At 35.8% G+C, this 27,581-nt stretch overlaps 2 protein-coding genes across 6 annotated transcripts in view; both read right to left on the bottom strand.

Annotated features, from left to right (window-relative positions):
- RAD54B (RAD54 homolog B) overlaps positions 1-27,581 on the bottom strand; it is a 117,277-nt gene that overhangs the window by 46,986 nt on the left and 42,710 nt on the right. For all 4 annotated transcript variants that reach the window (XM_061439353.1, XM_061439355.1, XM_061439352.1 and 1 more), the window contains one exon: positions 630-824. In XM_061439353.1, coding sequence (XP_061295337.1) covers positions 630-824 — 195 coding nt within the window. The remainder of the gene's footprint in view (positions 1-629; positions 825-27,581) is intronic.
- FSBP (fibrinogen silencer binding protein) lies at positions 12,624-26,813 on the bottom strand. Of its 2 annotated transcripts, XR_009740937.1 has the most exons (3): positions 22,940-26,813; positions 18,204-19,165; positions 12,624-18,173 (listed from the first exon to the last, which is right to left on the bottom strand). XR_009740937.1 is itself a non-coding variant. In XM_061439356.1 (2 exons), exons 1-2 carry the CDS (start codon positions 23,311-23,313, stop codon positions 18,640-18,642), a joined length of 900 nt encoding a protein of 299 aa, XP_061295340.1. In that variant the 5' UTR covers positions 23,314-26,813; the 3' UTR covers positions 12,624-18,639. The 2 variants fall into 2 exon arrangements, 1 of the variants encoding a protein (XP_061295340.1); XM_061439356.1 differs by having other exon boundaries at positions 12,624-19,165.

Below are 27,581 nucleotides of genomic sequence, written 5' to 3'. Positions count from 1 at the left end.
ATCTTCAACATGTAGAACAGACTTTATAATTACGGGCCACACTCAGAATTGAAGAGTAATTTAAGAGACAATATAAAAAGACCATGATAACTTTACATACTCTGATTTTGTGGGCTAACTTATGCAAATAAATCATGCTGGCAATGTTTTATAATGGAAATAACAGTTACCTCCAATTTAGATGCATTAATCTAAGTTATCTCTAGCTATTATCGCCTTGCTATTTTCAAATATTTATTAGGTATCATTGAAGTTAGATATCATTCTATTCCTAATACCCACATCTTTTTTAACTTTTAATCACTCAGCATTCTGGAAAAAAAGAAAAAAGATGAAAAACACACAAAGAAAACCTGCTTAATCTCAGAAAAATGCCAATATAACTGTATATATCTAGCTAATCATTTTATATTCAATGAAAACGATACCATGGGATGAGATTCATCTCACTGAGTATACATAAGATTGTCAGAATTGCTATTACAAGATAAATTTATGTTTATCAGATAATTTATACATGAAAGTCAACAAAGAACACCTTCATAAAACACAATTACATTTCAGTTTTGTAGTCAGATACATATATTAACTTTAGACCAAATCATAAACATCAGGTAATATCACAATACCTCTTCCAATGTCTTTGCCTTCCAAATCCTTTAATGTAAATGACTTTCCTTTTACAATAAGAACACCATCACCTTCCCACTTTTTGTGTTTTTTCTTTGAAGCTTTACACCAAACAACACTGAAATATTTAACTAGGCTATCAGGTTTCTCTTCTTGTCCCTTAGACACTGTTATTTCTTTAGGGGCTGAATGAACTAGAATATAAACAAAATAAAAACCAATTATTATAGATGACATTACTATTTAAGTAATAAAATCACTCAGCAAAATAAAAGCACAAGTAAATTGGATTGTATTAAGTATTTTTTCATATATATGCTATAAACTGGGAAATTCAAATACCAGCTTCTAGCATTACCACGAAAACAGAATGTAAATTTCTTATCATACAAACTTAGTACAAGTAGAAAAATATAATCACTGGTAAGATTTTAAAACTCTAGTAATTAAAGATAAAATTTCAGCATCCATGGAAAAATACCTAAAATCACGTAACAAGATATACCAAGGAAAAGTAATACATTATCACAGAGTTCTCTAAAAGAAAAACCTGTAGCTTTTTCAATAAGAACAAAGGTAAAACTGCTGAAGCTGAAACTCCAGTACTTGGGCCACCTCATGTGAAGAGTTGACTCATTGGAAAAGACTCTGATGCTGGGAGGGATTGGGGGCAGGAGGAAAAGGGGACAACAGAGGATGAGATGGCTGGATGGCATCGCTGACTTGATGGACGTTGAGTCTGAGTGAACTCTGGGAGTTGGTGATGGACAGGGAGGCCTGGCATGCTGCGATTCATGGGGTCGCAAAGAGTCAGATACTGAGCGACTGAACTGAACTGAAGACATTAAAGCAGCAATCAGACTAAAATTTCATCAATATATTCTTGTCTCCTAGCTTAGGGAGCTAGCTGTCAGGCTGGGTCACTGATTCTGAGAATTCAGTAGTATATGATCAGGAAATTAAAAGTTCCTTATGAAAGTCTATACTTTTCTTGAAAACATTCCCAGTATCACCTTACAAAAACATATGCAAATAGTCTAACAGAGAAACTTTTTCAGCAATGAAACTGATTTATGGTGACAGAAACCAGAAAGTGGCTGCTGGCTCTGGAGTTGGGAAATTGACTGGAAAGGGGCAGGAAAGAAGAACTTGTCTGGGTGATAGCTGCATCAGATCAGATCAGATCAGATCAGTTGCTCAGTCGTGTCCGACTCTTTGCAACCCCATGAATTGCAGCACACCAGGCCTCCCTGTCCATCACCAACTCCCGGAGTTCACTCAGACTCACGTCCAACGAGTCAGTGATGCCATCCAGCCATCTCATCCTCTGTCGTCCCCTTCTCCTCTTGCCCCCAATCCCTCCCAGCATCAGTCTTTTCCAATGAGTCAACTCTTCGCATGAGGTGGCCAAAGTACTGGAGCTTCAGCTTTAGCATCATTCCTTCCAAAGAAATCCCAGGGCTGATCTCCTTCAGAATGGATAGGTGAATACAATTAACAGAAATCACTGCGGATCATTTAGAGCCATAAATTTTATTGCATGTAAAGTACAGACAAAAAAGACAAAACATAATAAGACAAAGGATAACAGAATAGGTTGAGAGGTATGTATATGATATTCTATATAATGGTATCTTTTAGTGCTTTGAAGCAAAAACACTCTTAAATTATCTATTAACTCAAAGCACACTTGACACTAAAGACAAAATCTCCCCTTGTTACTCGGTCTTATTCTTTCTTTTCCCCTTGGCAGTTAACCATGAGCACTTCCGTGAGAAATATAGAGCATCCTCATACTGAGCCCTAGCTCTTGCTTCTCACCTAACTTTTATACTATATTTTTCAATGACTAGATAAGTTTACTCCAGCTGAAGAGAGGAAAATCTCACTCCCCCGTTATTGAAGAGCTATTCACTGTATCTTTTACCAAATACACAACTTGACCTCCAAAGCTATCAAAACAAAAGAATTTACAAAACAAAAGCCAAATTACTACTTTATCTTTTAAAATTCACCCACCTACTTAAATAGGAAAAGAAAAAGCCCTGAGACTAGGAATAAAAAAAGAATTCCCACTTTCACCACTTCTAATCAGTGTTGTCCTGGCAAGTCTTAGCCAATGCAATAAGGCAATAAAAAGTATAAAGATCAGAAAGGAAGAGAAGAAGTAAAACTGTACCTATGTGCGGATGATAAAACTGTCTACATAGAAATCCACAGGGAAACTAAAAACAAAGGACTGAGAACTAATGACTTATTCCACCTCATTTCAAAGTTAACTATCATGTAACAAAAATGGAGATACTTTGGTATTTAAAAGAAAGACAAAATGATCAATGCAACAAAATAGTGGCCACTGTGTATGACCACTATTTTTCAACAAAGTTGGCAAAACAAACTGATTTTCAACACAGTTGGCAAAACAAATTCAATGGGAATAAGCCTTTTCAAAAAATGCTGAGTTAACTGGATAGCCACACAGAAAAAAGATGAACATCAACCATTAACTCACCCTGTATACAAAATTTAATGAAAAATGAATCATAGACTTAAATGTAAAATTTTACTACAAACTTTTACAAGGAACTGTAGTAGAAGATATTTGTAATCTTGAAGTAGGCAAAGGTTTCTCAGAATACAAATATATAAAACATTAAAAATAAAATATATGTTTAATTTTATCAAAAAATTTAAAGGATGCCATTAAGAAAACAAAGTCAAACAAATCAATAGAAAATGGGCAAAAAAACATGAACAGATAATCCAGGAAAGAATATATACAAAAAGTCAGTAAGTACATAAAAAGATCTTTAACATCATTAACCATTTGGGAAATGCAAACAAAAAACACAAGATACACTTCACATCTACTAAGATTAGTCTCAAATGGATAAAAGCAAGTATGGTGCAGATGTAAAGAAACTGGAATCCTCACTCACTACTGGTGGGAATGTAAAATAGTCCAACCACTTTAAAAAACAGTTTCACGATTCTTCAAAAGATTACAGTTACCATATGATCCAGCAATTCCACTCCTAGGTATATGCTCAAGACAGAGAAAAACATGTCCACACAAAAAAACTTGCACATGAATGTTCATAGCAGTATTATTCATAATAGCCCAAAGGTAGAAACGAACCAAATGTTCATTCAACAAACAAATGAATAAACAAATTGTGGTACATCACGTTATTATTAGTGATATTATTTGTAATATTATTCAGCCATTAAAGGAATGGATACAGGCTACAACACATATAAACCTTAATAACATTATGTTAAGTGAGAGAAGCCAATCACAAAAGACTACACATTACATGATTCCATTTATATGAAATGTACAGAACAGGAAAGTCTATAGACACAGAAAGCAGTTTAATGGTTGCTTAGGGCTAGGAGGTGAGGGTGAGACTAGGGGCACGAGGTATGGGGATTTAAAGTTCAAGAGCACAGGATTTCTTTTTGAAGTACTGAAAACATCCTAAAATTGTGGTGATAGCTGCACATAACTGTAAATATACTACTAAAAAATTATGAACTATATACTTTATATGAGTGAATTATGTTGCTGTTGTTCAGTCGCTCAGTCATGTCTGACTCTTTGTGACCCCATGAACTGCACCATGCCAGGCCTCACTGTCATGAGTGAACTACGTGGAATGTGAATTGTAACTCAATGAACTTGTTTAAAAACATGATAACACCACACACTAACTTGACTAAAATTTTTAAAACTATCTTAATTGAAGGAGATCAGCCCTGGGATTCCTTTGGAAGGAATGATGCTGAAGCTAAAACTCCAGTACTTTGGCCACCTCATGCGAAGAGTTGACTCATTGGAAAAGACTCTGATGCTGGGAGGGATTGGGGGCAGGAGGAGAAGGGGATGACAGAGGATGAGATGGTTGGATGGCATCACTGACTCGATGGATGTGAGTCTGAGTGAACTTCGGGAGTTGGTGATGGACAGGGAGGCCTGGCGTGCTGTGATTCATGGGGTCGCAAAGAGTCGGACATGACTGAACAACTGAACTGAACTGAAAGTCAGTTATAACTGAAAAAAAAAGTACAGAGCGCCTAGAAATATCACACACTACTAGAAGGAGTGTAAAATAGTACAATAACTTTGGAAAACAGTATGACAGACTCCTAAAAAGTTAAACATACACCTACTATAACCAGCCATTCCACTGGAAAATATTTACTAAAGAGAGAAGAAAACACATGTCCAAAAACCAAACAAACAAAAAAAAGTGTACAACTTCAAGCCAGGTACATCAGTCTCCTAAAAGTCTGAAAAACCACTGTCACTATTAGAATTCAGATAATTCATTTGTGCATCATTGGCATTCATGGATTGAGAAAGTGAATTTTGACTATCTGAAACCAGCAAGGTTTTTTTCTAAGAAAACGATTGACATGCAGCTAAGAAGTTGTGTCCAGAATGCTTGGCCCAACAACTTAATCCCCTGAAAGGATTCTAGCTGCTGTAATCCCAAACACAACAGTCAAGAACAGAAAGGACTGAAGGGCGGTGGCTCTAGTTTCCTGGCCTTCCTATCACAAATAAGGGTGTTTGAACAAAGAGTAATTTTATACACTTCTTTGAGGGAAAATACACTTCTAATGTAGAAAATATGGTGTAGTTTTTTACTGTATTCTTTTCATATATTATTTTGAATAAATTTCTCGTATCATTAAACAGTAAAATGATGCTTTCAGTTCAGTTCAGTTCAGTTCCTCAGTCGTGTCCGACTCTTTGCGACCCCATGAATTGCAGCACGCTAGGCCTCCCTGTCCATCACCAACTCCTGGAGTTCACCCAAACTCATGTGCATCGAGTCGGTGATGCCATCCAGCCATCTCATCCTGTCGTCCCCTTTTCCTCCTGCCCCCAACCCCTCTCAGCATCAGAGTCTTTTCCAATGAGTCAACTCTTCACATGAGGTGGCCAAAGTACTGGAGTTTCAGCTTCAGCATCAGTCCTTCCAATGAACACCCAGGACTGATCTCCTTTAGAATGGACTGGTTGGATCTCCTTGTAGTCCAAGGGACTCTCAAGAGTCTTCTCCAACACCACAGTTCAAAAGCATCAATTCTTCAGCACTCAGCTTTCCTCACAGTCCAACTTTCACATCCATATATGACCACTGGAAAAACCATAGCCTTGACTAGACAGACCTTTGTTGGCAATGTCTCTGCTTTTGAATATGCTATCTAGGTTGGTCATAACTTTCCTTCCAAGGAGTAGGCATCTTTTAATTTCATGGCTGCAATCACCATCTGCAGTGATTTTAGAGCCCAAGAAAATAAAGTCTGACACTGTTTCCACTGTTTCCCTATCTATTTCCCATGAAGTGATGGGACCAGATGCCATGATCTTCGTTTTCTGATTGAGCTTTAAGTCAACTTTTTCACTCTCCTCTTCCACTTTCATCAAGAGGCTTTTTAGTTCCTCTTCACTTTCTGCCATAGGGATGCTGTCATCTGCATATCTGAGGTTATTGATATTTCTCCTGGCAATCTCAATTCCAGCTTGTGCTTCTTCCAGCCCAGCATTTCTCATGATGTACTCTGCATTGAAGTTAAATAAGCAGGGTGACAATATACAGCTTTGACGTACTCCTTTTCCTATTTGGAATAAGTCTGTGGTTCCATGTCCAGTTCTGTTGCTTCCTCACCTGCATATAGGTTTCTCGACAGGCAGGTCAGGTGATCTGGTATTCCCACCTCTTGAAGCATTTTCCACAGTTTATTGTGATCCACACAGTCAAAGGCTTTGGCATAGTCAATAAAGCAGAAACAGATGTTTTTCTGGAACTCTCTTGCTTTTTCCATGATCCAAAACATCTGCATAATGTATTACCAATGATATTCCCACAAAGACAGGATCCACTTCACTACTATATTTATCATTTTACCAATTTTTAACTGTATTTTTTAATGTTACAATTATCATACAGTAAAATTGACACTTTATCTTGGTGTACAGTTTTATGAATGTTAACACAGGTATAAATTGATTTACCCACTACCACAGTCAGGATGAGTAGTTCCATCACTCCAAAGGACTCCCTCATGGGACTTCCCTGCTGGCTCAGTGGTAAAGACTCTGCCTCCCAGTGCAGAAGACATGGGTTTGATCCCTCATCTGGGAAGATTCCCCATGCCTCGAAGCACGTAAGCCTGTGCACAACTGTTGAGACTGTGCTTTAGAGCCTAGGAGCTGTGACTACTGAGTCCTCGTGCCCTAGAGCCCATCCTCCACAGCCAGAGAAGACCCACAAGAGAAGCTGGCTCACGGCAGCGAGAGGAGCCCTGCTCTCCACTAGAGGAAAGCCTGCACAGCAATGAAGGCCCAGCAGAGCCAAAAATAAAAGTTATTTTTTTAAAAAAGACTCTCTCATGCTATTCTTTTTTGGTCACACCCTTACCCTATTCAGTTACTGATCTGTTTTTCTACCAATATAGTTGTGTCTTTTCAAAAATGTTTCAAACAAATCAAAATCATACAGTACACCACCCTTCAAGCTGGTTTCTCCCACTCAGTATTGTCTTTGAGATTTACCCCAAGTTGATGTCTATATATCAACTTTGTTCTTTTATTATTTTGTTCCTTATTATTTATTGAGGTGTTTCCATTAATAGCTCTTAACTATCGCAAACAAAGCTACTATGAACATTTATGTACAGATTTTTGTGTCAACATTCATCTTTACCAATTTGATAGAAATGGCATTTAACATGGTAATTTGAATTTTATTATTAGTCGTAAGACCTTTTTTATATATAGTTACATTTCCTCTTTGCTTGACTTCTCTAATTTCATATTATAAAGGATGTACCTAAGGCAATGGCACCCCACTCCAGTACTCTTGCCTGGAAAATCCCATGGATGGAGGACCCTGGTGGGCTGCAGTCCATGGTGTTGCTGAGGGTTGGACACGACTGAGCGGCTTCACTTTCACTTTTATGCATTGGAGAAGGAAATGGCAACCCACTCCAGTGTTCTTGCCTGGAGAATCCCAGGGACGGGGGAGCCTGGTAGGTTGCCGTCTATGGGGTCGCACAGAGTCGGACACGACTGAAGTGACTTAGCAGCAGCAGCAGCAAAATAAGTTCCTCACCTTTTTAAACTGAATTTTCAATCTGATCTGAAAACCCTCAACATTCATTCATCCAACAACTTACAGATTGCCCAAAATGCAGTCTAAACTCGAACTCTTATTGCAAAATTTCAGTGAAATCTATAAGTAGAAAACGGGCACTAAAGAGAACTTGAATTAGTAAGAAATTATGTCAAAATTAAAGTAAAGGACTTTCCTGGTGACGCAGCAGATAAGAATCCACCTGCCAAAGCTAGGGACAAGGGTTTGATTCCTGGTCCAGGAAGATTCCACATGCCGTGAAGCAACAAAGCCCCTGTGCCACCACTACTGAATTCAAGCTCTAGAGCCAGCGCGCTGCAACTACTGAGGTCCACATGCCTACAGCCTGCACTGGCAACAGAAGAAGCCACCGCAGTGAGAAGCCTCACAGGGCAAGAGTAGCCCCTGCTCGCCACAACTAGAGAACGCCTGTGCACAGCAATGAAGACCCAGTGCAACCAAAATTAAATGAATAAAAAAACTAAAAATTTTTAAAATTTAAATAAAATACTATTGTATTTTAATATGTAAAAGGCGAATACTTAATAAGTGTTGAATGTGCTAGAAGAATCAAGAATCCACCTATATCCTCTTTAATATAAGGAATTCACTACACCTTTTATTATAATAAAATTTCAAATAATTTGTGAAATTTTAAATAGGCACAGATTATTTAAACACTCTTCTCTATCCGTCCCCCCTAAAAAAAAAAAGAAAACCATATGTTTTGGCAACACATAGAATTTAACAGATTAAAATGCGCCAGGTTGACATAAGCCCACTCACTAGAAATTATTTAACATTATACTGTAACTCAATAAATGATTATGTTTTATTAACAGGTCAAAAGGCTGATTCCTTTTTTAATGAGAAACTATGGGATTGGAGGGAGAACCAGTGCGTTATTTTAGGGGTAAGAAAGATCTCTTAAAAAGATCACTGACTTCCCCCTACTAAAATCCTTTCCCCACAGTAAATCACAGGAAAAGGCCATAGCATGGAAAAATAAAGTTATTCTGTGATGTGTATGTTCAGGGATAAACTAAAACACATGCATAAAAAGGGAACTTACATTGCCTGAAAGAGTTGCCTGTCCCCACTGTTTCCACTATAATCATCTGAATAACCACTTACTCCCTCGGTTTCTTCAAATTCGCAACTTCTCAACTTCACCAACTTGGCTTCCAGTCGGGCCTGCCCCAAAGTTGCTGTGTTAAAGGCCACTAAGTCCAGGTTCGATGCATGAGACAGGGTGCTCGGGGCTGGTGCACTGGGATGACCCAGAGGGATAGGATGGGGAGGAAGGTGGGAGGGGCGTTCAGGATGGGGAACACATGTACACCTGTGGCGGATCCATGTCAATGTATGGCCAAACCACTACAATATTGTAAAGTAATTAGCCTCCAATTAAAATAAATAAATTTATATTAAAAAAAAAAAAAAAAGAAACCACACACAAAAAAGGAGCTCTTTACTTTTTAGTCCTGACCAAAGTTCCTGAAAGTATTGGATAATAGTGACCATTTCTTCCTGAAATACTGAATTCTATTTTTATAGCTTCTAACACACTTCAAATTTTCCTCTTCCTTGATTGCTATTTCTTAATCATCTTTGCCAGTTCTTACTCCCTGTCTAACCTTTGTTTACTGCAGTTCTTCAGCCCTGAGTTCTAAGCCTGCCTCCCCTCACTATGTACCAAATCTCCTTAAATTAGCTCCCAAGGCTTCAATACCATTACTTTACTAAGTTATATGTTTTCCTCTAGCCCAGATCATAACTCTAGATTTGTATATATACCAGTACATGCAGTTGGGTCTACATGTCTCATAAATGTCACAAACTCACCAGGTCCACTTATCTTCTCTTCAAAAATTGCTCCTCTTTCAGTTTTTCCATTTCTCAGTGAAAGAAGCCAAGAAACTGGTAATCATCCAGGGCATTCATTTTCTCAGTTCCTGAGCCAATCAACCACAAAATCCACACGATTCTACCCTCTTCATGGTTCTCAAAGCTGTGTACTATTCGCCTTCTGCACTGTCCTTACTCTTTCCAAATAATCATCTCTGGACTACGGAAATATTGCAGGGTCTTCTCAACAGTTCTACTGAAGTCTTCTCTTGCCACCCCTACACCCAAAGCCATTTTCCATATGTACTGTATTTATTTTTAAATGTGGGCTTCCAAAGTAGTGCAGTAGTAAAGAATCTGCCTGCCAATGCAGGAGACACGTGTTCAATCCCTGGGTTGAGAAGATCCCCTGGAGAGGGAAATGGCAACTCCAAGATTCTTGCCTGGAAAATTTCATGGACTGAGGAGTCTCACAAGTTTGAGTGACTGAGCTTACACACATGAGTTTTTAAATGTGAATCTAATCATCTACTTGGCTTAAAGGTCTTGAAGAAAACATTACTTCCAGCCAAAGTTCCTTCTACTTCTCTTCCTTCAACATGCTTATCTAAATTAATTTCTAGTCACCCTTCCTTACAGTTTAAATTTCCCTGACTGCAAAACTACATCAAGTTGTGTTATCTCAGCATTAACTCAGCAATTATGTGACAAATTATTTAATGTCAGCCTTTCCCACAAAACTGTAAAGTGTTGAGAGGAGGGCCTCTTTGGATCTTGGTCATCACCATATTCCTGTAACAACAGGGAGTTTTCAAAACTGCCATTATTATTCTAGGCACATTTTTACTTCATGTTTATAAAGATATTAAAATAGAATTACCTTAACACTAATTTTCATGAGAAAGTAGCCTTAGAAATTAACTTTGAACTCAGCTGCATAGCTGTACACCGTATACATTCAGGATTATTTTCCAAGTAAATGTTATAAGAAAGATTTATCACTTCTTTATGTATTTTAATTTTTGCCAACATAAATTCTTTCATAATCATAATTTCTACCAAATAGTTTTGCTAAATCAAATTTTGCTAAAATATTATGAAGACTGTATTACTCCATTAGTTTTTAGTCAAAAAGATACCAGTTTTTAGATAAGTTAGTTGTCCTGAGTTATTTTTGTTGTTTTAATTTTTCCAGATAAAGTTTTGAGGGTTTTAGCATTAATGAAAAAGATGGGATGCTTTGATCAGTTTTTGAATTCTAAAAAATGTTGCGATGTGCAAGTTTAGACAATTTTAGTTTCTTTATACACTATTTCTACTAGTAGCAGTCACTGTGCACTGAATGGAAGACTGACAGCAGCTTTCTGTATTTTTCAAATTTGTTCTTGATTTTCACTTGGTTAAGAGAAAAATGCAATTCCTCAGGATTGCTGTTAAAGAAGGGACAAAAAGCCTGTCTTCATCGAAAATGGCTGGGAAAGATATCTTAAGAGTCAAATATCCTGTTGTATTCCCAGGAGAGCTGCCTGTTATGTCCAAACCTGCCCCTGCAAAAAAAAAAAAAAAAAAAAAACTAACTAGAACAAAAGACAGTAGTTAAATTCTAAGAATTCAGAATTCCTTATACTAACTGAAATAACATAAGAGTCTCAGATTTAGATACAGCCTTTCTTTTGCAGGAAAGAAAGGAGAAGGAATAAAAGCATAAACTCTGGAGCCAGACTGGTTGCACTTGAAGCCTGAGTCTGCCCTAGCTAGCAACATGACCCTGCACAAGTTACTCACCCCTGTGCTTATAAATTGTCAAATGAATGCAATACTAATACCTACATCACAGAGTTGTTGCATTAGACGAGCTAATACATGTAAAATGCTTAGAACAGTCTTTGCCATGCAGTAAGCGCTCTCCAAATGCTGATGACCATCATCGTCATCGTGCACTTGTCCCTTTCCCATTTAGTCCCATTTTAAATGGAGGCATAGGGCAGGAGAAAGGACTGGCTACCTGCTCCAGTACTCTTGCCTGGTGAATCCCATGGACAGAGCAGCCTGGTGGGCTACAGTCCACGGGGTTGCAAAGAGTCAGACACAACTGAGAAGGACTAACACGTAGAGCAGGCAAAGGAGAATGACTGCAAAAAAGCAGAATGAAGGTATTAGGAATTAAACATATTAGGAGCATAACTTCCTTTATCTAGACTACTTGTAACATATAAAATAATGACTAATTTGCTACATTCCAGACTAACCACCACTAACAATTCCGCTCTAACCTATAATTTTTCCCAGGCTTCCCAGGTGGTTCAGTGGGTAAAGAATTCACTTGCGATGCAGGAGATGAAGGAGACATAGGTTTGATCCCCAGGTCAGGAAGATCTCCTGGAGGAAGGCATGGCAACACAGTCCAATATTCTTGCCTGGAGAATTTCGTGGACAGAGGAGTCTGAATGCCCATAGCCCACAGGACTGGAAAAGAGTCAGACACGGCTAAAGCAACTGAGCATGCATGCTATTCATTTTTATTTCTAAACTTGGTTCTGATCTACTTCTCCCTTGACCCTGTAATGTGCTTTCCAAATCAATGCCAAAAATAGTCTTCATAAGCCAGAGGCTTGAATGTGTAGAGCAAGACTCACAAGGTAATTCACAGGGTAAGAATGCTTAAAACCATGCTTTGACAAAAGAGGAAGGCAGAGACATGGTCATTTAAATATTAATAGTGGATATTATCATCTTAATGGATGAGTCCTAAGCATAGTAACTCAAAGATTACGTGACTTAATTACACATTCCATAAACCCAAACCTTTAATATTCTTTTAATAATTTTAAATATATACATTGTTTTTAATGGAGTAAATGGAATTTAAAATGTCTCATATCATCAAATTCAACAAAAAATATAAATACTCTTACAAACCATATTTTTTGAGTTTCAAAATTACCAAAAGCTATCAGAACTTTTAACATGCATTAACATATAACTGCAATATAAATGTGAGATTTGAAAGATACGGTTTTTATTACACTAAAAAATATGCAAACATGAATACACAAATTCTTCAAACTGGTAAACATCCATAGTTTTCTTTACCTAACAAAACAGACTGCATGTCAACTAACTGCAAGTATCATTATGTATAAAATAAACCTAAAAGATACTTCTTTGCATTAAAGATCATTTCAGAATGATACTTTGAGGATGGCAGGAACTATACATTTCATCATATTTCTCAATTCTTTATGACAAAGCATATATGCAATTAGTGCTAAAACAGAAAAAAAAAAATCAACAAACTACAATATTCCCAGATATTTAAACTATCTGCCCAACATTTTTAATTCATTTAAATATAAAAAATTTATTCATCAATTTCAATTCTGACATTCCAATCAATAAACATGCAAACTTTATTTTAAAAAATAATCCATACACTGTTGATGGAAGTGTAAAATGGTACAATCACTTTGAGAAAAGGTCTGGCAGTTTCTTAAAAAGTTAAACATATATCTTCCCTAAGCCAGCATTAAGTTCATGACACACTTATATGAGAATATACAGAACAACCAAAATCTGGGAAAAGGCCAGAAGTCCATCAAAAGATAATGGATGGGGACTCTCCTGGTGATCCAGTGGCTAAGACTCCATGCTCCCAATGCAGGGGGCCTGGGTTCGATCCCTGGTCAGGGAACTAAGATCCCATATGCCTCAACTAAGACCTGGTACAGCCAAATAAATTCACTAGATAAATAAAAAGAATTTTTTAAAAAAGATAAAGGATAAACAAACTGTGGTGTATTTATAAAATGGAATATTACACAGCAACAAAAAAAAAGCAATGAACTACTGATAAAAGGATGATGAATATTAAAAACATTAAGATGGATGAAAGAAAACAGAAACAAAGAGTTCACACTGTTTGACCTCAGTAATATTAAGTTCTAGAACAAGAAAAATTTATCTATGTTTTTTTAAAAATTAGAATAATGGTTGCCTGAGGTGCCAGTGGATTGGTTAGGAAGGGGCAGGAGAGCACATTCTAGGGTGATAACTTTTTACACTTGATCTTGGCAAAGAATAGGGTGATAACCTTTTAAATCTTAAAGTGGGTTTAAGCTACAGAGGTGTAATTTGTCAAAACTCATCAAATGGTGTATTTAAGATTTCACTGTTTGCAAATCTTACTTAAAAACATCATACACACACAAATAAATATTGAACTCCAGTTCATAATCCTCATGCTGAAGTGCTTATGGGTAAAGTATTTTAATTCTGCAACTTGTTTTAAAATAAGTTTTCCTTAAAAGAAAAAAAAAAGAATTTATGGATGGATATAGATGGATAACTATGTGATAAGTGCAAGTCTAATGATATATCCATGTTAGTTAAGTGTGGGCTAATTTGGGTGACATTTTTATTTATCTATTTATTAACTTTGCTTTCCACTATTTACAAAGGAACTGAAAACTAAAGATAAATAATATAAGTTCACATCATAGCTGCTATTTTTAGTGAAAACAACTTATAGAAGATATATAAAAAATATGGGACCAATTTCTCAAAATCATATACAAAGATCTGTATGACTATTAATGTTTAATTAGGTTGCATATTTTTAAAATTTGCTCTTTTCTCTTTGTTAAGTATTACAACCATATTTCATCTAATTACTTTTACTATTTACAATCAAAGTCACCATCAAATGTTCAATTGATTTTGAAAATCTGTGAATCTTAACAATTGAAAAAAATAAATATACTATGAAATTTAGACATGGTATATTTGGCAACTATACTGGCACAAGGGCTTCCCTTGTAGCTCAGTTGGTAAAGAATGTACCAACAATTCAGGAGACCCAGGTTCAATGCCTGGGTTGGGAAGATTCCCTGGAGAAGGAAATGACAACCCACTCCAGTCTGGAGAATCCCATGCACTGTATCCTGCCAGGCTCCTCTCTCCACGGGGTCACAGGAGTCGGACATGACTTAGCAACTAAACCACCACCAACCACTGGCACAATCACCTAAAAAAATGTCAGTATTTCAATTATGTCTCATCAAAAAATTTTACCTGTGTAGTACTGAACTCTTTGACTTATGGCACACAAAAAGAGTACACAAGTCAATATAATGTGTTACCATGTATTTAAAAGAACATGTGTTAACAAACCATTTAACCACTATCATCTATAGTATATTTTAATTACAATTTACCACACTCAGTTAAAACTTGACATTATTCTAAAAGAAGGCACATGAAAAATAATTCATATTTTAAACATTTTCATGTAAGTAATGATGCAACAAGGTAGAATCAATCTTTCAAAATTAAATTGCACCAAGTTGATGTCTCATTACACAAAAGAGAAATATATTTGAGTATTTTAAGAAATCTGGCATTTGTTAGAAATGAAAGAACTTCATAAACTTTTTCAGGGTGCTATTATAAATCATACCTAGTTTTATAAAGTCATAAGTTGTTAAAAAAAAAACACCAACATACCCATTTGAGTTCAAATGAGTAAGAAAAGACAAGATGACAAGAATAACATATGCACTATCTAAATTACTAATATATTGGATGAAATAGTCTTATGACTTAGTATATTTTTCAAATTTAATGTATTTATACAGAACCAAGTCTACATTTAAAAAATAAAATCACTCTTTTCTATGTTTTCCCAGCATTACATTTCATAAGTAAAGCTCATGGCCCCAAACAGTTCTCTATAGTATGTAAGATGTCAGGGGGCTTCAGTTCTATTCTATTTGCACTAATAGAATTTGCCCTTACATATGCCCCTTAGTGAAACTTGTCCTCAGCAAAAACTGTGAATGTTAAGTTGGTAAGTAGCCAAAAACTCAAAAAATTCTCAATACAGAAAGGAAAAGAAAAAAGCTTTAGCTCAGAATTTCCCTAAGATATTCTGCAAGATAACAATAAGCAGCCTCCAAAACCAGTTCAGTAGTTAAACAAGTCTTTTTCACACAGAATTTTTCAAAAAACTATCCTATGCTAACTATAGTTGCTGGGGTGAGGAGGTGGAGCAATAAAAATGAAGCAGAATCACATTCACTTTAAGTTTTGCAGATTAAAATAAAACAACAGTGATTCAGAAAAACTGCTGCAGTGAACTCCACTGCAATGAGTGGAATGCTGGTGTTTAAAAATACGTAAAACTAAGGTTTTCTATTCTATTCAGCCCTAAACGTTAACACATTTGTCACATGATATCAGCAATGAAACAACAATCTTGAACACTGCTGGTGAAAAATCTTACTGAAGCAGACTACGTTTTCTCGGCAGCAAAAAAAATATTCAAGGACAATTTTGTATAGTCTATGTTTTTACCTTCCACACTTATTTTAGAATCTAATCACCAAAAAAAATGTATATTGTACTTTTTTTGAACATGTTACTTTGCTAATAAAGACATTTCATAGAATGACTATTCCACAGAACAATTTGGAAAACTCTGATTTAGCTGTACAAAGTTAGCATTCTAATTGAACATTCATTAACAATTCTGAGTAGTACCATGCTAAGATTATAATATGAATTATTACATTTTGTATGGTAACTTGCTTTCAATAATTTAAAAAAGTTAAAGCTTACTACTGTAAAGACTTATGAGAATTATACTGTAAAAACATTACCTCGAATAAGAATTTTAAAGTCTTTGGACTGAAAGAAAAGTCAGAGAGCAGATTAAAGAAGATGAAATTGTCAAAAGGATATATCACATTATACATTCAAGACATTTTTGTAATATTTAACTCTAATAGCAGATATAAAACGCCAATGAAATTAAGCAGTCAACAGGCTCAAACAGTACCATAAGGGTCTATTTTATTTACTTTCTATTCCTGTAGCCATAACCTAAATTTTGGATTTCATCTCCTCACTACAATGCCCACTCTGAAATGCTGTTATTATGACATTAAGACAGAGCTTAAGGCATATGCCCCTAGTCAAAAGCCTTACAAGGTTTCCCATTATACAATCACATTTGATTCCTTAAAACAGCTTTTAATGTAATCCGTAATCTAGCACCAGTTTCCAACTTCCAAAATGATATCCCTCAGTTTACCTTCACCCACTCTTCAACACAAATTTTTGAAATTCTAATGATTTATGCATCATGTTAGGTTTCAAAATACTCTGTTTCAGCGGTTCTTTGAATGGCTTTATAGCTTGCATCAGAAATCTCTAGAGAGCTTATTAAAACAAACTGCTGGACTCTCCCCTTCGAGTCACTGATCCAAAAGGAACGGATTTACATTTCTCTCAAGTTTTTAAGTGATACTGATGCTGCTGGTCAAGATGCACTCTTGGTGAACCACTGGTCTACACCAAAGGCCAGGAGCCAGAAACCCAATGGCTGAATGAGGCCCACTCACATGTTTTATGTATTTATTATTTTAAACATTTAAATTATTTGTAAATATCTTAAATATAAAAATTTCTCATAAAAATGCAGATTTCTTGCTTATTTCTGCATATAAAAATTCTGCTAGAGCTGAAGAGTAGCTAACCCCAATTAGTCAAGGTATATGTCCTCATCCAGACTATCACAGCCCTAACTGGCTCTGTGTTCACTTAAAATCACTTAAAAATCACCTGGCTTAGCACTGTATTTGGGCTTATACACTTTGACCCACTTTTTCTCTTCTTCTATGCCTTTCTTCATGCTGCTCACTCTGACATAAACAGCCTTTTCCCCCAAAAGTGTTGAAATCCAACCTACCCCATTTTAAAGCTTAGCTTAAAATAGCCTTCAACAAACCCCTAGCCAAAATAGAAATCCTTAAGTAGTACACATATTAAAGATTTAACAAAATGTGTATGTGTGTTTTAAGAATCAAGGTTTTATTTATTTCCACAAATACTAAAACAGTAATATTTACAGAAACATAAGACTACAGATATCATAAGTTATACACATATAATGTTTTGCTATTTTTATTTTAAGTAAAATTTTAATTTTGTTCATTAAAGTTTACTGTGATTTTACTGTGAAAGAAATCTTTTTCAGACTAAGACATTCAAAATGAATCAACATATTAAATCTCAGAGTCAACATAATGGATTGGCCAAAAAGTTATTTCGGTTTTAAGTAAAAATAAAAGACACATTTACTGTACAACGTATTCACTAATCAAACTAACTTTTTTGGCCACCTCAATATATAACAGCTCCAGTATATCTTATTTTGCAGAACAACAAAAAAAGGAGGATGGGAGTAATTGACACAATCCCCCTGATTTCACAATCCACCAATTTTTAAAGACAATTTTAATGAAATAAATGTTTCTAATTTTTTACCATGTAGGATACTTTAGCGGATTTTTTCTTCTATGAAACCGTAGGGGGAGGAAATTACAGAGAAACAAAAACCGAGTGCTGGTCCTTGCTATGCCATAAAGAGCTTTGCTAAACCAAGTAAATCACTGAGTTTTCCCTTGCCCTCAGTTTTATTACCCTTAAATTGAGATGGGAAAAGTGTTCTCCAAATACCTTCTATTTTAGTCTCTAAAATTCTAGTCCCTAACATTTTAGTCCCTAAAATTCTAGAACTTATTCCTTCAGAGAATGAAAGCATAAAAATCAGTGTCATATAGACAAGCTTCTATGAAGCTAGTATTGCTTCTAAATTAGACTAACTTATTAATAAACATCTTGAACTACATACAGCTTTCAAAGTGTTAATTAAAAACGTTGAAGATTCAGAACTTTGAAAGAATATTTATGTATATACATATGCATTTATATATGTTAATAATCAAAATAAAACATCTTTTGTAAAGCCCAGGAAGACAAAAAATTTATAAGCATGCCATCAGTTTTACTATATTTCAAAGGAAAATTAAATAATCAGAAAATCATGTCAAAAAAGCCTTTTTCATAACAGAGATTAACAATATGTTTTAAGAATATGTACTCTGCTTCAGGATATTCCCAAATGAAACTAACCAGGCCAAAATTAATCAAATTGCAAGATTGAAAAAAAATCTCAGAGACTATTATATTCAGGTAGATCATGCCGTAGTCGAATTGCTTTCAGCTTCTCAACTTCAATTTTTGCTCTTAGCAGCTCTTCCTCTAGCTGCTGCCTTCTTTTCAATCCATCCCTCTTCTCCTGAACATATAATCCAAAACTTTTTTGATTTTCTAAAATTATTTGATGCTCCTCTTTCAGCATTTGTAGAATCTGAGGATCATACCCTAATTGTGACCTAAAATTTTCTCCACTCTCATGCCGAAAAAAATCATCTCTCCTTGGAATAGAAGATGGAGACGATGTCATTCTCATATCAACAGAGGAAAGTGATGGTGACAAAGATCTTTCCATTACATGCACTAATTCCTGTTCTTCTCTTTGCTCTAAAGTATCACTCTGTTGAGAATTTAAAACCAGTGGAGGGGGGGGCTTAATGTCTTCTTCTTGCTTCACCTCCACTGTAATAGCAACTGGATGGCGGTCCAACATTACCTGTAGTGAACTGGTACCAGCCTGTGCTTCCTCATCCAAGTTTGCACTACAGCACATAAAAAACCATTATAAAATGTAAATCAAATGAAGACAAGAACATTTTAAAACATAATTTCATATTTAATATACACTAAATTATCAAGGTAAAAAGCAAATTATGAAACAAAAAATATTTTTTAATCCTTGGAATAATAAAGTGACTAAGGCTGGGATTTTAATTATTTTATATATATATATATATTCATTATATATATATATGGCTCTCCCCTATCCTTAACTTTAAAATTGGGCTCTTGAAAGAACAGTAAATTACAAATACTAAACAAGGCTATGGAGGTAAATTTTAAAAAAGTGGCATTTTTAACACTCTCAAAGAGCTATCAATTGTCCCTGTAAGCCTGAGGTTCTTAAATGCTGTAAAGAGTCATTTAACTCATTCTGGGCCTCACTATCCCCACATGGTAGTCCTAGACCTCCTATTTCTGCTCTCCTGAACTGATTAATCTAAAACCCACTGAGGTCCATGACTTTGGAAGGAGGACAGTGGAGGGCCAGTGGACAACACAAGGCAGTCTCTGAGAGGTACTGATGTCTGCATTTGTCGCACACAGAAAATCAATGTGTATGATTTGGGGTGTGCTCCACTAGCAGGGGGTTCTCCTAACTTTCCAATTTCAAATACAGTGGCGTTTCCCCCTTACCTATCCAGAACCACACGACTCAGGTGCTCTTTAAGCCTTTTAACCAGTGGCCAGGTGAAGTGTACAAGAGCAAGGGTTTACATGTACCACTGAATCCTCAGTACCCAGCATCATACTAGTACTTGGAATCTAGTAGGTACTCGTCATATGCTGAAAGACTGAATAAATGAAATGGTGTTTTTAATGCAATTTTTAATGGCCTCTATATATTGATAGTTTATTAAATTTACATGAAATTTCCATAAAACATGCATTCCTATTAGAGGCAACTACAGTTTTGGCGTAATTAAAATTTTGATATACCAATATTTGTTATGACAAAACACAATGTTCCTTAAAATCCTGTTGGTTTTTAAATAATTTCATGTATAATATTAAGTTGTGAATTAAGAATACATGTTTCTTAGGTTTTTTTAAAAATATGTCTCTGCCTAACTTAAAAACAAAAGTTATAGAGGTGAAAGAGATTATTGGAACATTAATGGAAATGCTACACTTAATATTATTGAAAGAACATTTTATAAATCATAAATAAGTAATACAGGTAAGAATGCATTCCACACGGGTGATTAAAATGCTGGAACAAGTTCAAGTAGAACAAAAGGAAAAGAATTCAAACTCTCCATATGTCACTAATAGCATTAAATTGCCAGAAATATCAGATATTTGTCTAAGAGGTACAAATGAAATAAGATATTTAATGTGTTATGAAAAATCTATTTGTATAATAGATTATATAAATTATAATCTTGCCTTTGTGATTTTATGATTTTTGAAAGCAAAAAAAGGAATACAAATGTAATTCAAATTAGTAAGATTTACTTTTACTAACATCTCTAAACCCTCGAGTGGGAAAAAGTTAAAACTACAGCTACAAATGAAATTTTAAAAACCCACATAATTACTTTTCCAAATCAGTATGTATAATAGACTGTAAGACTCACAATTAAACATAGATAATATACTCCCATGTAAATTTAAAATATGCCTTATATCTGTTATATTCCATGCTATTTTAGTTTAAAACATCACAAATAAGGCATAACAAAGTCTAAAAATGACTTAGAGAAAGTCACAAAAATGATCAAACAGAAAAGGACTTTTAAAATTTATGAATATGAATTCTGAGGATCAGATTGGTTATAAAAACACAAAATATAATGATATTAAAGAGAGGCAAAAATAAAGACATAAATCAATGTGAATTGCAGAAACAGCCTTATGAAATAGTTGCATATCTTGAAATACATTAAAAAAAATATGTAGTAACATTTTCCTTATTAAGTATAGAGAGTTTGATGAGATTAACAGGCATATTTATATAGAAGCATAATTAAGATACTGTAATTATAAACTTCCGAGATAATTAAGAGTCAAGATGATGTCAAATAAGTACATTAAATATATAAATATATTAAATGAAAATACTAGTATGGAGAAAGTGGCAGTGCAGACATGCTGACACGAATGTTTTAAGTGGCAAATTTCTGATACTCTTACCTTTAAAAACTGAAAAACTGCTTCAACAGTAGGCAGAGAAATGTGTAAATCAATTAACTCATTTTATCAGAGAAATGTTGGTGTCCCAAAAGACTGACTGTGTAGGTATGTATACATATACCATATATACGTAAACAGATACTTGTATCTTTTATATTATTTCTCTTTTACATTACTGTATTTTTAGAATACACAACTTAATAAAACTACATTTAGTTTTAGTTTTCAAATTATAAAAGCCTACAGCCAAAAGGTAGTTTAATACCTATAATGCAAAGCCAATGTTCTTTATGGCTCAAAGAGGTATAAAAATTGAATGAGTATAAAGCAGTCTCACTGTGAAGGGTTTTGACATTCACCATACTGGGATTTAATCATTTGTCATCACAGTGAACAGTTTAAGCAGTGACCCCATGAATTAATGTACTGTGTATCCATGTCTTGGATTCCCACTGGTGTTATCTTTCACTATGCTATCAACTAGAAATAAGTATATTGTAAGAAGTTGGGCTCAAAAATACTATCCTAGTAAATTATCAAAATAACAAATATGTTTGACTAAGAAGGTTTTTCCCATTTCCTCCCTAACTTCAAAAGAATTTCACAGGTAATTAATCATTTTGCTTATATAAAGACTCTTTCACGAACAGGAAAGTACTTTGTAAAGTTAAGTTTGAAAGGTTTCTCAACTAGCAAGGAGTTTACGGTTTGCTTAAATTATTCCAAATGATTCAGAAAAAGCATGAAGCTGCCATTTTTATCTTTTGCTGGGGGTTAAAATCTGAATTTAGCAGTAAGATAATAGTCTTTTAAGATTTCCAGGCAAGTGGTTATGTAGAGCACAAAGTTCAACCAAAAACCTGCTTCTAATCCAGTTGCTCTTACTGACATATTAAAATTCATATTTTGATACCCTTGCAAAACACTATGGGAGAGCTTAAAGTGAAACTAGACCATTAATACATAAAAGCAACAAAAGCTTTTATTACGTAATCTGAATTCTTAATTACGTATTAACACCTTTTCCTGTGTTTCCCTGTCTCTTTTGAGTATAAATTAGAAAAATAATTTAAACTGTCTTAACATATACATATGCAATGGTGCTACTAACAAGTTTACTTAATTGTTCATTTCAGGTTTTTAGCTCAATTAATATTCAGTAACTGTAGACAGTGAAAATTCATAATAAAGCCAGAGTCCCATTTCTCCTGAAACTGCTAACTTTATACAAAACTGAAAATCCAATGAAATGTAATCTTAAGTGAAATAAGAAAAAGGTACCTCTCAGAAGCTAATTAAATAAATTAATATTAAAGCTTCAAAAGTTTATGAGGTAATGTCACAAATTACATCCCATTTATTCCTCCCTAACCTTTACTTTTTAGAAACTACAGAAGGAGGGAAGGGGGAAGGGAAGACAATCAACAGTGGCTTAAATCAAATGCAGCAGAAAAATTCCTTATAGCCTCACTTTTCTTGTCTAAGAATGCAAAACAAAGAATCTATTCACTACTCCCGTAGTGGGGATGTTTACTATGCATATCTCTATCACAACTAAGCCAGAGCCCAATAGATAGGAGGCGCCATAATTTTCCACAACAAAATAAAATAAAGCTTACCTTTGTATGTGGTTTCTGTCTCTTACCAGGCAAAAACTGGAAATCTGGGGAATCATCTCCATAACTTTCTTGGTTGGCTCAGAAATATTGCTTTTAAAGTCTGACTGGGTCTCTTTTTGCTGCAATAGCTCCTGTTTGGCATATTCTTTGAGCCTTTTGTAAAGAGTGCGTAGGCCCTGCGCTGTTCGAGGAGGGCGGTCTACTCCAATTGCATTATAGTTAACTGCTATGATATCCCAACATCTATTCTTTTCCACTATCACTGAATGTTTGTTAGTGTGTTCTTCCAGAATTTTAACATATGGCTTCACAAGCTTTAACAAATCAAGCTTTTCAGATAAGGTAAAATTGGAAGATCTAGCTTTTCCTACCATTGTTCTTTTCTAATTAAGTAGGCAGTTTCTGAAACCACCATGCAGCTTTCAGCTCTGCTCAGCTCTTTTCACAAACAGAGAAAGATCAGGCTTAACTAGGCTAGCCTCATTTAGGCCCACGCCTACAGGGGAGGGTTTATTAAAATTCCTCCAGCTTAAGCTGACGCAGGTTCAGGAAATCTGCTTAAGCCAAGCCTGACCTACATAAAGCTTCTCACTGAAGAAGACAGGAAGGCACAAGCAAAACACACTTGCTTATAAAGAGAACAGCTCGAGACAGGATTTAATACACAAAGGTCTAGAGATAAGCATGGAACACAGCTAAAAACTGGCTAATTTAGTGAGAATATCAAATTTCGACACGTTTGCCTAGCTGATAGACTGAAACTGCATTGCAGTATCACTTTAATAAAAACAAAAGAGGAACTGTTTTGTGCTATTTGTTTACAAATCCAGTAGGCAGAAAAATGAAAAAACTAAAGATATGAGTGGTGAGTGCAGTGCTTCCTAACAGAGCCCTTATCACGGTTTCTGAGCTGCTGCTCTCTCTTACAAAATCTGCCTAATGCTGGTCTTGCTGTCAATCAGGAATTGCATATCCTCTAGCTAGTTAGGTTACACCCAGCTCAGACTCCACAGTAAAGCTAAGCTTCTCCTTCATTTTACAGGCTTCAGTAGCCACCGTGTATTTCTTTCCCCCAGTTACTTATGAAAAAATATTTGAACACTAAATCTAAAAAGCAGACAAAAATTATTTTTAAAGCAATGGATTATTCCAGCTGTAACGTACTTTGAATAAGCTAGCCTGCTTTACCACGTGTAGAAAACACCATTCACAGAGAGAACTGCATAATAACGCCTTGAGAGTGCACACAACAAAATCACATTGGCTCTTAGTACTGAGGAGGATTTCTGTTTAGCTATATTCACACAATTTGGACTATGAAAGCGAACAGTCAGTCTAGTCATTTGCAAGGCTATCCATTTGTGTGTTTAGGATATATTTCCTAATCTCTGTCTGAAAACATGATAAATAACAAAGTAAACAAACAAGCCTATTTTCTCGTGATACACATGTTTTTCCAGACAGGAGAATGAATTAGAACATACTTCAAAACAGTTACATTCAATCAAACAATTACTGAACACCTACCTATAATAATGTTCCCAAGCACTGAGAAAGACCCAAGGAAAACAAAGGTAAATACTGAACTGTCAGGGAAGCCCAAATCTAGAAATCTAGATACAGACCCTATCCAAAGAACTGCAGCTCTACAGAAATGCCATACATTTTCAATTACTTTGTTTTTCATTCTTTCCATGGAAGAGAATTAAATTTATTAAGTTCTCACTCTGAGCCAGACAATGTGCTAGAAGCTTTAAACATGTTATTTGTCAGGAAAAAAAGTGAAAGATTGCCGGGTGCACTGTAGGATGATAGGTGTTTTCTGGCATGCTCTAGAGGGTAATCTGATTCTTCAGTGTCTCTAGCCTTTCACTGTTTTTGAGCAGTTTTATCGCTGAGTAAGACTGCAGAAAATAGTCATGTAAATGATTCTGGTCCATAGAGAAGCAAACTGAAAACTGACCTGCTCCAGCCACCTGATCAGTTACTTAAAGGAAAGCAAGAACACAGGATATATACTATCTTTAAATACAAGCATTGTGTTAAGAAATGAAGTGCTAATGAAAACATGAAAAATCATTCAATCTCACTATCAAGGAAATGTATACCAAAAATGATTTTCATTCATAAGACTCGCAAAATTCTTAATGACTGAAAATGTCAAGAGCGGATGAAGGTGCAGGACAAAGTACTATTCAGGAAATGTTCACGGGAGTGTAAAATGGCTTTCGTGATGGCAATCTGAGAGTATCTATTCATAGTTTACATGTGCAAAAACTTTTAAAATTGCAGTAATTTTACTTCTCAGACTCTACCTGGAAAAATACTCAAACACACAAGGCCTTCACACAAGTAGATGCATAGTACTGGGAGCAATCTAAGAGCAATCAGTTGGGAACAAGTTAAAGTCACGAAAGTATATCCATACTATGGTCAACCCCGGGCAGCACTAAAATGCAACAGGCAGATTTCTATGTATTGACACAAAACAAGCTCCAAAATAAATGGCAAGTAAAAAAAAAAAGCAAGTAAAACAAAAATACATACAATATAATTCCATTATGCTTATCAAAAACACCCAAACCTAAATATTTCTGTGGGTACAGAAAATATATATTTAGGTACAGAATGCAGGTCAATACACAGGTAATGACACTCCAAAAAGGTCTAGAACTCCACTGTCTAATTACAGGAGCCATGAGCCACAGGCAGCTATTGAGCAATTTTTTTTTGGCCCTGCGGCACGTGGGCTAGGTTCCCCAACTAAGGATCAAACCCACAGCTGCTGCAGTGGAAGCACAATCTTAACCATTGGACCACCAGGGAAGTCCATCTACTGAGCATTTTAAATGTGGTCAATGGGATGAAGAGGTTGAATTTTTTTATTTTACTGAATTTTAACTGTGCCATGCTGTGCTTCAGTCATGTCCAACTCTTTGGAACTCGACGGACTGTAGCCTGCCAGGCTCCTCTGTCCATGGGGATTCTCCAGCCAAGAATACTGGAGTGGGTTGCCATGCCCTCCTCCAGGGGATCTTCCCAACTCAGGGACTGAACCAAAGTCTCCCGTATTACAGGCAGATTCTTCATCATCTGAGCCACCAGGGAAGCCCAAGAATACTGGAGTGGGTAGCCTATCTCTTCTCCAGGGGATCTTCCTGACCCAGGAATCCAACCGGCACCTCTTGCATTGCAGGCAGATACTTTACCAGCTGAACTACAAGAGAAGCCCTAGTTTTTAACTGATAAAAACATAATTTTTTAACTGCAGCAGCATATTATTCCATTAAACACAACTTCATTGTTTGGATAGGATTACATTTTTACTTAACCCTTTTGTCATAAATGATTCTATTGTTTCTAGTATTAGAACTCCCTCCTTCCCCAAACTTTAATCAGGCTCCTCTAAGCCTTCTTCTCAACTAGCAAGAATCCTACTAAACCAGTTTACAGACAATCCCCTTACCCTTGAAACCTAACCAAACTGTTGACACTCCCACCTTTAATACCTAACCAAGTTTTTCTCAGTAATTTTTTACCTGACTGCCTTACCCTGCCCATTAGCTACAAACCCCTGTTGTAGTAGCATCTGAGTTCAGTCTCTCTCCCCTGCTGGAACAGTCTTGAGTACAGTCTTCTTGCCTGTTTTAACTTGTCAGTACAATTTTTCTTGACACTACACATAATCAGATCACCAGTGTAGTCAATCTTAAATCAGAGATTCTGCTTGAATGAATTTTTTCTATGCACTGATATAACACTTAATTGATCTGTTTGAATATTTTATGCAAACAGCATAAATTACATTGACACCCTGTGTAAACTGTAATTGATTATTAATGTGAATTACTTATTCTGTCTTAATTAGAATTAATTTTCTAGCTAAAAAAAAATTAGCAAAATTTTTAATGTAAAAACGTGCACTGCTGCTGCTGCTGCTAAGTCACTTCAGTCGTGTCCGACTCTGTGCGACCCCATAGACGGCAGCCCACCAGGCTCCCCGTCCCTGGGATTCTCCAGACAAGAACACTGGAGTGGGTTGCCATTTCCTTCTCCAATGCATGAAAGTGAAAGTGAAGTCGCTCAGTCGTGCCCAACTCTTAGCGACCCCATGGACTGCAGCCTACCAGGCTCCTCCGTCCATGGGATTTTCCAGGCAAGAGTACTGGAGTGGGGTGCTATTGCCTTCTCTAGTTGAGCCTTAAACACAGATAAGGTCTGGGACTCAAGAGCATCTCCCCTACAGATGCAATCCCCTCCTCTGTTTTGTTTCTTTAACTGAAGCATAGCTGATTTATAATGCTGTGTTAGTTTCAGGTGTACAGCAAAGTGATTCCACTTCACATACACATGTATCTATTCTTTTTCAGATTCTTTTCCCATTTGGGTTATTAAGGAATATTGAGCAGCACTCCCTGTGCTAAACAGGAGATCCTCGTTGGTTGTCTGTTTTAAATATAACAGTGTGTACACGTCAATCCCAAACTCCTGTTTTAAGAGGAAGAAGGTACTATGGGCAGTGGATCCCAGCCCGTGTCGCCCCCACCTGGTCCCTACTGATGCAGAGTTAAATGCAGGTGCAGAAGCTAGTACTCTTATTGAAACAATACAGAAAAAAAGACAGAACTAAAGCATATTACCT

The sequence above is a fragment of the Bos javanicus genome, chromosome 14, assembly GCF_032452875.1.
Source record: "Bos javanicus breed banteng chromosome 14, ARS-OSU_banteng_1.0, whole genome shotgun sequence".
Lineage (NCBI taxonomy): Eukaryota > Metazoa > Chordata > Mammalia > Artiodactyla > Bovidae > Bos > Bos javanicus.
The sequence above is the reverse complement of the archived record's forward strand: the minus strand, read 5'-3'. Positions and strand labels throughout refer to the sequence as shown.

What these genes read in the sequence shown, in the direction of transcription:
- FSBP (XM_061439356.1), bottom strand. Translation starts at nt 23,313, where the DNA reads ATGGTAGGAAAAGCTAGATCTTCCAATTTTACCTTATCTGAAAAGCTT. An exon ending in GACAGAAACCACATACAAAG is followed by an intron (nt 19,166 to 22,939) that starts GTAAGCTTTATT and finishes TATGTGCTGTAG; the next exon opens with TGCAAACTTGGATGAGGAAG.